General features: G+C 48.0%; 1 protein-coding gene across 1 annotated transcript; it reads right to left on the reverse strand.

The window, feature by feature from the left end:
- Nucleotides 1-6377: 6377 nt before the first annotated feature.
- LOC127585966 (probable G-protein coupled receptor 139) lies at nt 6378-9341 on the reverse strand. Its single transcript, XM_052043722.1, has 2 exons — nt 9200-9341; nt 6378-7285 (listed from the first exon to the last, which is right to left on the reverse strand). The coding sequence occupies exons 1-2, from the start codon at nt 9339-9341 to the stop codon at nt 6378-6380; spliced, it is 1050 nt and encodes a 349-aa protein (XP_051899682.1).
- Between the last annotated feature and the right edge of the window lie 1956 nt (nt 9342-11297).

Here is an 11297-nt window from a genome sequence, read left to right on the forward strand (position 1 = left end):
TCCCTGCTTTGGACTGCATGGGAGTCTGTAGGACAGTTCTGAGGAAAGATCCGTGACCTGAAGCATTAGTTCGGAATCCTTCTCACAGCAGATGCTGTCAGATCTGTCGAGTATTTATTGTATCTTCTGGTTTTATTTCAGATTTCCAGCATCTGCAGGTTATTTAGATTGCTTTTCAATGGCTGTCTGGGTACTGGATAGCATCCATAGTTATACCTCTCGAAATGAATACCAAATGCCATGTTGGCATTCATCTCGAGAGGTATAACATATAAAAGTAAGGAAGTGTTGATGAGGCTCTATGGAGCACTGGTGAGGCCTCATTTGGAATACTGTGTGCAATTTTGGGCCCCTTATCTTAGGAAGGATGTACTGATGTTGGAGAGGGTTCAGAAAAGGTTTACGAGGATGATTCCCGGAATGAAAGGGCTTACATATGATGAGCGTTTATCGGCTCTTGGACTGTACTCACTGGAGTACAGAAGAATGAGAGGGGACCTCATAGAAACTTTTAGAATTTTGAAAGGATTGGACAGATTAGATGTGGCTGAACTGTTTCCCTTGGTGTGTGAGTCCAGGACTAGAGGGCACAGTCTTAGAATTAGAGGGTACCCATTTAGAACAGAAATGAGGAGAAATTTCTTTAGCCATAGTGAATTTATGGAATTCTTTGCCACATTCAGCTGTGGAGGCCTGTTCATTGGGGGTGTTTAAGGAGGAGATTGATAGGTATCTAATTAGTCAAGGTATCAAGGGATATGGGGATAATGCTGGAAATTGGGGCTAGATAGGAATAGTATTAGTGTAGCTGATGGAGCAGACTCGACGGGCCGAATGGACTACTTCTGCTCCTTTGTCTTGTGATCCAATCAGGCACTTGATATCTTCTCTTTAGGCACTGGCCACTGACCATGGGCACTGGGTGTGGTTCATGGGCACTGGATGGCTCTCCTTAACCATCCATAACCATGACTTCCCCTAGTTAACAAAGGCATAGACCATATTTCATCTATTTTCTACGCCTCTTCTCTCAGCCCCTGTTCTAGACGCAGCAAGTATAGTGCGGCCTTCGTCCTCACCTTCAACTTGCTGGCCTTCCCGTTCAATGGATCATCCTGCTGCTTTCAGTTAGAGTCAATCAGCAGACACATCTTCCCCTTCCCTCTCATCAGCATTTCAAAGATACAGATTTCTTTCTGATTCGCTGGTCTGCCCTTCCATCCCCACCAACCCTGGCACTTTCCCGTGCAACCACGGGTGAGGTACAATACCTGTTTGTGCCACCTCGCCGTCAGGGACCCAAGCAGTCCTTCAGATGAAGCTACCGTTCACTTCCAACCTTGGGTCTTGCATTCATTGTTCACAGTGCGGTCTGCTGTACAGCAGAGAAACCAAACGCCGATTGAGTGACCACTTTGCAGAACACACCTGTTCAATTTGCAACCCCGAGTAGTGAGGTTTGATGCACCTGCCACAGTTTGGTTTTCATTTCAGATAATTTTCTTTTTTTCTCTTTGGGAGAGAATTGGCCAATTCTTCGGTAAACTGATCAGTCTGTGATATGAATTTCGTTTTCTATCTCGGCAGACACTGGCTGGTCTGCTCGGCATTTCCAATATTATCCTTTTTCTTTTAGGCAGCAGCAATAGATCTGAACTATGATTTACAATTTTTTATGCATTGCTGTTTTTTCTCGCTTTAGCTGCCCGACTAATCTATCAATCAGACAGCTCAGAAACAGTAAATTACCTTGACAACCTCAGTCTCATCCTATCAGATTGTGGTGTCCTATTCACCCCTCCCCATCCACTCTGCCACTTGGAGCTAACTTGTTTTCTCACTCCCAAAGTTCTAAATTGATAATTGGTTTATTATTGTCACATGTCCCGAGGTACAGTGGAAAAACTTTGTTTTGTATGCCATCCATACAGATCATTTCATTACAACAGTGCATTTAGATAGTACAAGGAAAAGCAATAACAGAATGTAGAATAAAGTATTACAGTTAGAGAAAGTGCAGTGCAGGTAGACAAGGCGCAAGGCCATAACGAGGTAGATTGTGAGGTCAAGAGTCCGTTCTACTATACTAGGGAAACGTTCAATAGTCTGAAAACAGCGGGATAGAAGCTGTCCTTGAGCCTGGTGGAACGTGCTTTCAGGCTATTGTATCTTCTGTCCGATGGGAGGGAAGAGAAGAGAGAATATCTGGGGTGGGATGGCTCTTTGATAAAGTTGTCTGCTGCAACGAGGCAGTGAGAAGTGTAAGACAGCGTTTGTAGAGAGGAGCCTGGTTTCCGTGATGTGCTGAGCTGTGTTCACAACTCTCTGCAGTTTCTTGCGGTCCCAGGCAGAGCAGTTGCCATACCAAGCCGTGGTGCATCCAGATAGGATGCTTTCTGTGATGCACAGATTAAAAATTAGCGAGGGTTAAAGAGAACATGTCAAATTTCTTTAGCCTCCTGATGAAGTAGAGGAGCTTGTCTTCGCTGACGATGGGTCTTCAATCTGAAATTCTTCATCTCTCTCCACAGGTGCTGCCTGACATGCCTGTGTATTTTCAGAATTTTTCTGCTTTTATTTCAGCTCCTAACAGAGCAGCGGGTGCAGTCCATGGGCACTGGGTGGCATTATCTGGACATCGGATATCTTGGGGGAGCATTGGATGGCTCCAATTGGCAACTGGATGGCAGAATATGGGCACTGGATTCCTCCCAGTTGGGCACTGGAGGGCTGTCTAAATGTTGTGGTAGGGCGGGATTATAGATGGGATGAGAGAAGTTACTTGTATCGGGAGGTAGAATCGTACAGCATGGAAACAGGCCATTTGGCCCAACGCATCCATGGTAACGTGGATACCCATCCGTATTAATCTCATCTTCCAGCTGCTTCCACCATCCTCCAGGAAGTGTATTCCATGTACTCTCTGGGTGAAAAGGGTCGCCCTGAGGCCCCCTCGAAACCTCTTACTTATCCTAAATGTTCTCTAGTTTTATTTCCCTCTTATATAAGGAAATGATTTCTGCAGTCTACCCCATCTATACACCTCATGATTTTATACACCTCAATCAATTTCCCCCTTAAATAACGTCCCTCATTGTTCGGGGGTGGGGGGAGGTTATTTTGGATGCATAAATTGGGTGTGGCGAGTAATACCCCAAATTAAATAGTGTGTAAAGATTCGCAGATACTCCCACCGGCCTAGGATATTTTGTATATTTTCTTCTAAAAATTGAGTATGATTTATTTTTTTTCGTGACTGTTGTGTATCTGATGTTATGTGCCTGTGATTCTGCTGCAAGTAAGTTCTTCATTGCACCTGTGCATACATACCTGTGCAAACTCGACTTTAACTTTGATAAACCCAGTGCCATGTGGAGATATTACCCGAGGGCGGAATGGTGGTGGTGGTGGTGGGGGTGGGGAATGGTGGGGGTTGATTGGTGGTGGGGAAATGGTGGGGGTGAGTGGTAGTTGGGGAATGGTGGGGGTGGGTTGGGGGAATGGTGGGTTGGGGGAATGGTGGGTTGGGGACGTAGTGGGGGTAATGGTGTGGTGGGGTGGGGGGATGGATGGTGGGGGCTGTGTCTGGAGAACTGGGAGTTATATCCACAAGTTTGCAGATGCTCACTGGCTTCCTGATGTTGGCTGCTCTCGCCCAAACGCTGATGATGGGTGGTGCTCAGGCAGCCTTCTTGTTAGACCCAGAGGAGGGGACTCTGCGGCTTCAGGATCCCCAGGGTCAGCTGTCGGCTGTCAGTCACCGAACTCAGGAGGCTGCAGGTTGAAGTCACAATACAGTTTGGACCTGGGGTAGAGTAAAGTTGCTGACCAGCATCCAGCGACCGGGACCATTGATCTGGGAAAATGGGGTCGAATCCCTCCTCGGCAGTTATGGGGATTAAATTGGCAAGTAAACTTGTTTCTTTAAAGCGAGTGTTAGTAATGCGGTTCATTGATATCGTTCAGGGAAGGGAAACTGCCCGGACTGGCCTGAATCCAAATCCAGCTCCACCAATGTGATTGATTCGGACAAGCCTCATCGGCTGGGGGAGGCAATACAGGATAGACAGTAAATGTCAGTGACATGCACGTCCCATGTGTGAATCTATGAAAACTAAACCTCAGGGTTTATAAGGCATTCCTCAAGTTGTACACGTATGCCGCAGGTGTGAGTCCAGAGGACGGGAAAGTGCGGATCTGTACTCCTCCAGTTCGGTCCCTGTGTATTCTGATATTCTCTGTCTGGTCGCTGTGTTTGTGCGGCCATTACCAACAGTCCACAACCGCCCACCCAGAATATCTTTTTGAGTGGGTAGGGATGAGGTATTGTCAGGTGGAGGAAACCAGACCTCGGTGAGAGCACAGAGGGGCCCACAGTATTGTCCAGGCCTCTCGTACTCCCACCCTCTCTCCGCTCTCCGTCTGGGGACTTTCTCCCTCCACCAAGTCTCTCAGGACCCTCTCAGCCATCTGTCCTTCAATTTATCAATCCAACCTATCAAGTCTCTCCTCATGGCTGCAGCGTTCCAATCGTCATACATCAATCATCATCAATCATCAGGCAGCATCCGGGTGATTCTCCTCTGCACCCTCTCCAGTGCAATCACATCCTCCCTTTCGCGTGGTGACCAGAACCGCAGTCTGTACTCCAGCGGTGGCCTAACTATTAGAATATGTTTGTACCATAAACCCCCTGCACTTATATTCCATGTCCCCACCAATGACGGCAACTATCCAGTATGCCTTCTTCTTCCCTGATATACCTGTGTTGTTGCTTTCAGGGATCCTTGGACACTCTGTTCCGCATAACATACCAGTGCGCAACCTTTCATTGTGTAATTATGTCCTAGCCTTGTTAGTCCTCCCAAGGTGCAGCACTTCCCCTATTTCAATATTAAATTCCACTGTCATTGCTCTGCCGATCTTACTATCTCAGCAATACCGTTCTTCACACAAGAACGTCTTCCTTATCTAACACCACCAATTGATGTCATTTGCCAATTTACTCATCATGCCTCCTACATTCACATTCAGTTTGTTAATAGATATAGCAAAGAGCGAGTGATAGTCAACACCAGCCCCTGCGATACGCCCACCAGTCACCCACATCCAATCGCGGAAACAACCCTTGACCATCAACCTCTGCCTCCTGTCACCCAACCCATTCCGGATCCCATTTGGCACGTGGCCCTGGATCTCACGCTCTCTCGCCTTTTGGACCATTCTCCCGTGTGGGACTTTGCGCTAATGAAAGCCTTGAGATTGTTGCAATGGTCTTGTGCGTCAGGAAGCACTTTGACAGTTTTATCCGAGGAGAGGAGGCAGTGAGCCATAAGGGGAGATTTTCTTTTAGCTCTGCCACTTACAGTTTCGCCATGGACCTCCTACACTAGCAATTGTAACAATGAAAGACCAAGTCCAAGTCAGTCTAACCAATCATGTACTTTAAACAACGAGACAGAGTTTAATATTTTTGAGGGTAAGCAAAATATTAAATTACGTGAACGTATTGTGTTTTAATTATATTCTTTCTTTTAATTGAGTTAGCCAAATAATTCAATGGCTGGCAACACCCTGCAGACCAATGAAATGCACCTGCTACCCTATATGGGATCTCCTGGACGCTCGCCAAGTCCCGGTGAGTTGTAGCTGCAGATAGAGTCCTCAGCTCCAGGTTGTGAAGCTTGAACAGCAGCCCGTCCGAGAGATTGAATGTTTCATGGACAGCACTTCTCGGGACGTGTACACCACGAGGCAGAGAGGGAAAGGGTGGAGAGATCATCAGACGGATTTAAGGTGGAGGTTGGCAAACATTTGAAAGATCGTGCAAATGAGAGCAATGGCGAAGTGGCACGCAAGAGGAGGGGTAGATCACCCATGATCATATCGGATCAGACCTGAGTGACCAGGTGGCCTGCGTCTGTTCCCATTTCCTGCGTTCTTGACGACCAGACAGACATTTGAACATGGAATGCGATTCCAAAAGAGCTGGTAGGGGGTTCGTTTTCAGTGGTTTAAAAAATTTATTGAACTCCGTGCTGACTTTAACTACAAAGATTTCTCAATGCCAATGGTTTTATTTCAGCACAGCGCTCAGTCCGAACCGAGAAGTGCGAGGCAAGGTGCAGCGGGCAAATGATGGGGTACCGAGCGGGGCGTTGTCGTGCACGTCCTCAGACAGCTAAGGTGGATCGGGGAGAAGAAAGGGCACAAAATGTAACCCTTCACTGACCTAAGGATAGAATATTAAAGCAGCGAGGTCACTCTTCAGTAGGAACTGGGCCGGCTCGCAGAGGATATGTCGCAGGTAACAGGAAGGAGATGCCAGTCAGGAGGGCGGAATAGAATAAACGCCGGCGTTACATTCGTTCTCCAATCTAGACCGACTGCCGCGCTAGTTTGATAGGTCTAATGATAAACCGAGCGAGACTTTTAATCCCGTTCTTAAACTCCTGTCTGAACTTGCTTTGGGTCATTGCGTAGATACACGTGTTGGCGCCTGCGCTGACGCGGATGAGCAGAATGCCCACCTCATTCGCGACGGCAGAGGGGTTTGTCAGATCCTTGCCCACAAAATTGACTGTGACTCGAGTGCAGATAAACGTCACTGTTGCCGTCGTCCAGAGTAGGATGGAAATAGCGGACACGGTGAAGAGTAAGACGATGGACTTGCGCCGACTCTCCGTCTCACTGTCCTTGCCATCCTGCCCCTTCAGGCGCCGGCGGACCCTGCTGGCCGCCAGGATGTTACTGACCGTCAGCCCGTTCAGGAGCAGAATGACACCGAAGGGGAGTAAGGAGAGAGAGATGCTGCACATCCAGGTGAAAGCCTTCCACCAGGTGGAGGTGAAGTAGGCGGCTTTGGGCCGGCACCCCCATTTAACATTATCCATGATGTAACGAGGCTCGTACATGAACTGAAAGGGGATGTACTTTAAGCAGCTCAGCGCGCACAAGGACACAATAACCACGGCGGCCGTCCTATCCGTGCAATATCTGAGTCTCAGCTTCGGACAGCAAATGCTAACAAAGCGGTCAAAGGTGAAGGACACGGTTAACCAGACGGAGTAGTCCAGAGTGAGTGCCCGCAAGTGTATATATGAAGGACACACTGTGCTGTGGGAGAGGAAGGAGTTAGGGTGATAGTAAAGGTAGATTTCTCGGAGCAACACGTGAAAAATGAGCACCTGCAGGTCGGAGATCGCCATCGCCACCATGTAACGCGTGATTCCTCTGGAGAGACCGCACTTTCCCCGGTACAGGATCGCAGCCGTCACCACGTTCGCTGGAAGAAGCACAAAACACAGCGAAGTGACCATTTAAGCAGCCACCAAGTGTAACAGCGAGGAACAACAAACAATTAGCTGGGAGAACACAGCGGGTCGAGCGGTATCCGTGGGAGTAAAGGAATCGTCGACGTTTCGGGTCGAAACCTTCCATCAGAACACAGGTTGTTGCAAACCTTGCATTCAGAACATAGGTTTCAGCAGCATTATTTTACATTGACCATTTTTGACGAATTTTGCATCTAGCCGATGAAATTCTCATTCCGTGTTGGTATTGGCTCCCGGACAAACATTGGCTAAAAGATCCCGTAATGGTTAGAAACCTCATACTAAAACAGTTAATGCTATAAACACTCAGCTGGCCAGGCAGCATCTGTGGAGAGACAGGCAGGATTTATCGTTTTAAGTGGATGACCTTTCATCAGAATTCGAATATGGTCCAAGTTAAATGGAAGGATAAGATATCTATATTAGTCACATGTACATCGAAACGCATAGTGAAATGCATCTTTTGCGCAGAGTGTTCTGGGGTCGCTACGCCTCCGGCGCCAACATAGCATGCCCACAACTTCCTAACCCGTACGTCTTTGGAATGTGGATGAAATCGGAGCACCCGGAGGAAATCCACGCAGACACAGGGGGAGAACGGAGAAATTCCTTACAGACAGCGGCCGTAATTGAACCCGAGCCACTGGCGCTGTAAATTGTTACGCTAACCGCTACACTACCGTGTCTGCGTTCCGACCACCACTCAATAAAACATGTTGGCCTCCAATTTGGTGTTCACATCCTTTTTGCAGATCCCTCCTTATCCTGTCCCTACCACCTTACAACCTTGAGATGTCCACTTGCCGCGAATTCTGGCCTCTTCAATTTAGTCGTTGCAAAATCCGGTGGCTTGGACATTTACTTTAAACTCGCTACCGTTTTTTCCTCCGTTAGGAGCAGCCTCAAATCTACTCCCATAGTCATACTATTGGCCAACTGCCCAATTAGTTACTGGTCACTTCCCTATCCATATGTTTATGTCTGGTGACGCTCTTGAGATACGAATTGGAAAGGTCCCGTTGTGTGATGGACTCTGCTATTGCTCTTCTCTTCGAGGTGTATAGTGTGGACACAGCAAACTCCCGCCTACAACAATAATACAACGATCACGTAAGCTCTTTATGACATTGAACGGGGAGGGAGGAGATTGAGCAGAAACTTCTCTCTTTCCCCGTCTCGCTTCACACCTTTTTCAATAGAAACAATGGAAGATGTCCTGTACACCATATCGCATTGGAAGGACGGTACCGCCGTCAATATCGTGTTCTCCCAGCACTGAATCAAATGTCAGCGAGATCGGGCGCTCATGAATTACAGCACTGAGTGGACCCTCCTGACGTACCAGCCAGGGTGCTACCATTTGTGGAGAAATTCGAGGCTCTGCCTGTGTTTGTTACCGCAATCCCTCTCGGAATCAAGAGTAAAGGGTCTCACATTCCCATCCCAGTGTTGGCCACCCGCACCAATTCGATCAAACACAAGCACCCGGAGTCAGTCCGTTCCCCGGAGCCGCTGACTGGATTTTAAGGCAACGATTCTGTGCTTGATCACGAGTAATTTGCGAGATGGAGACGAGGAACCATTAGTGTGTGTGTGTGTGTGTGTGAGAGAGAGAGAGAGAGCGAGAGAGAGAGGGGGGGGGGGGAGAGGATCCAACCCCTTACCAGTAGACTCGAGGGCCGATTGTCTCCTTTGATGAATGGGAAGCAAGGGCAAAAGGACAGTGGACAAGGAAGCCAGCGAGACTGCCGAGTACAAGCGGTGACAGTGAGCGAAAGGGGTTTATGAAAACGATATCAGAATACAGAACCCCGGACAGCAATGAGACAGAGCACCAGCACATTGAACGATATGACCAGACTTACTGGGCATCCCAAACACCGCCAGAATCGGATAGGAGATTTCCTTCATGTACAGAATTGGAGCTCGGCCCATTCTGGAAGAATCGCAGTGGCGGCTGCAAACCCGGAGATACAATGGAGCAAACAGCGCGGCTCGGATCATCATTATTACTCGCGCCAATCCTCCAGTGGGTTCGGGCAGTGACAGAACAATGAAATTAGTCACAGGCTCTTTAACAAACATATTTGTTTCTGCAGACTTGATGAGATTTCACTTATCTCTCGGTGGAGGAATAAATGCAAAGAGAACTGGAAGCCGTGTGATCATTTCTGACCCATCTCTCGATCGAAGTTGCAATGTGATGGGTTTGTGCTGTGGGGAAAATCGCTTGATTCACAGGACAGCCGTCATGTTTACATTTCGGAGGATTTTAACAAGGGGCAATCAATTTATAGATTTTTTATGCCTTTCAATATTTAGCTAATTTTTTCCATATTTGGCTAAAATGCACAACATTGTTGGAAATTTAAAAGGCAAAACAACGAATGGCTTGAAATACTCAGCGGGCGGTTGCTTCTCTGGAGAGCAGAGTTACGCTTAGTCCGGGTGAGCACAAGGAAAGAGGGATTGTGGAGACTAGAGGGAGGATCGTGGGTCATTGCCTTTCCTGGGGTTAAACCCCCCCCCCCAGAGGACACGTACTTGGGCGATGGACAGATGGGCCGGGTTTGGGGAGGGGAAGGAAAAGGTTGATCAACTTCCATCAGAAGTCAGAGAAATTAAATAACCGAAGCCATGTGTACAGGCGGAAGCTCAGAGTGAGGCGGCTGAATACAGGAGGAGTGAGGAAAAGTGTTGTTGAGGCCGTGAGATCCAACCGGAAAAGCCAAAGAGGAGACATGTTGGAAATCGGAAGTACAACGAGAGGATGCAGGGATGACTCAGCGTCAGAGGAGAAGGAACCGACAGTTAACTTGTCAGGTGAATGACGTTCCATGATGGGTATAACCTGGAAATGTGAAATTCTTGAATTTAACAGTAGGTCCTGTAGCCTTTAACGTGACAAGTCCGAAGGTGAGTTGCTGTTACTTGATATATTGGGTTTCATTGGAACATTGCGTGAGACAGAGTGCCCAAAAGCAAAGGAAACACCTTGTAGAATATTCAGTGCTTACCAGCTCATATGCCGCTTGGGTAGCCTGCAACCCAATGGTATAAACATTGAATTTTCCAGTTTCAGTTCCCTCCCCACCTCCCCCACCGTGTTCCTTTCCACTCTCACTAGTTCTCTCTCCCTTTGCTCACTTTTTCCTCCTCCTCCTCCCCCCCCCCCCCAACCCCGTTCCATCTGTCCATCGCCCACATACCTATCCACTGGGGGGTTTTGTCCCCTGGAAAGGCAATGACTCACGAATCCCCCCTCTGGTCTCCACAATCCCTCTTTCCTTTATCCTCAACCGGACTGAGAGTAAATCTGCCCGCCCGATGGGATCTCTCCCAGCCTGCTGAGAAAAGATGATTCAGTGAAGGCTGGAAAAAGGAGCCTGAGGCTCTCCTCGTCAGCCTGACTGCGTATAACATCTTGCCGTCTCCTTTCAAGCTGCTGCTGGTATCGCTCGTCTGAAGAGTCCAAGATACCAATGGGAACATTGGAAATAAAGAGCAGATCCTGTGGCATTTAACTCCCGCCTGAAACTTTGGTAAACGTCTTGCAGATTTCTTTGTTAATTGGGAATAACATTTCCGTGGTTTCACAATAAAATACTTTCATGTTTCAAATGAATGATGTCAATTCATCTGAGTTGGAGGTGAGGTCTCGTTTTGAACAGAAGGGAATTGTTTGACACCACCCACCCCAACAGCCTCCAATGAACCCGTGGTCGCCGTTGAAGACATAAGATCAGTCTTCCAGAGAGTCAACCTGTGGAAAGCATATGGCCCGGATGGTGTCCCTGGCCGTGTCCTCAGAAATTGTGCTGAGCAGCAGGCGGGGGCGGGCGGCGGGGGTATTTGCAGATATATTTAACCTATCCCCGCTTCAATCTGAGGTTTCCACCTGTTTTAAGAAGACCACTATCATCCCCTTACCGAAGAAAAACAATGTAACGTGCCCAAATGATT

Source organism: Pristis pectinata, chromosome 34 (genome assembly GCF_009764475.1).
Source record: "Pristis pectinata isolate sPriPec2 chromosome 34, sPriPec2.1.pri, whole genome shotgun sequence".
NCBI lineage: Eukaryota > Metazoa > Chordata > Chondrichthyes > Rhinopristiformes > Pristidae > Pristis > Pristis pectinata.

Coding starts and splice junctions, on each gene's coding strand:
- LOC127585966 (XM_052043722.1), bottom strand. CDS start 9,341: ATGATGATCCGAGCCGCGCTGTTTGCTCCATTGTATCTCCGGGTTTGC. Junction 7,286..9,199: donor GGCGGTGTTTGGGATGCCCA/GTAAGTCTGGTC, acceptor TGCTTCTTCCAG/CGAACGTGGTGACGGCTGCG.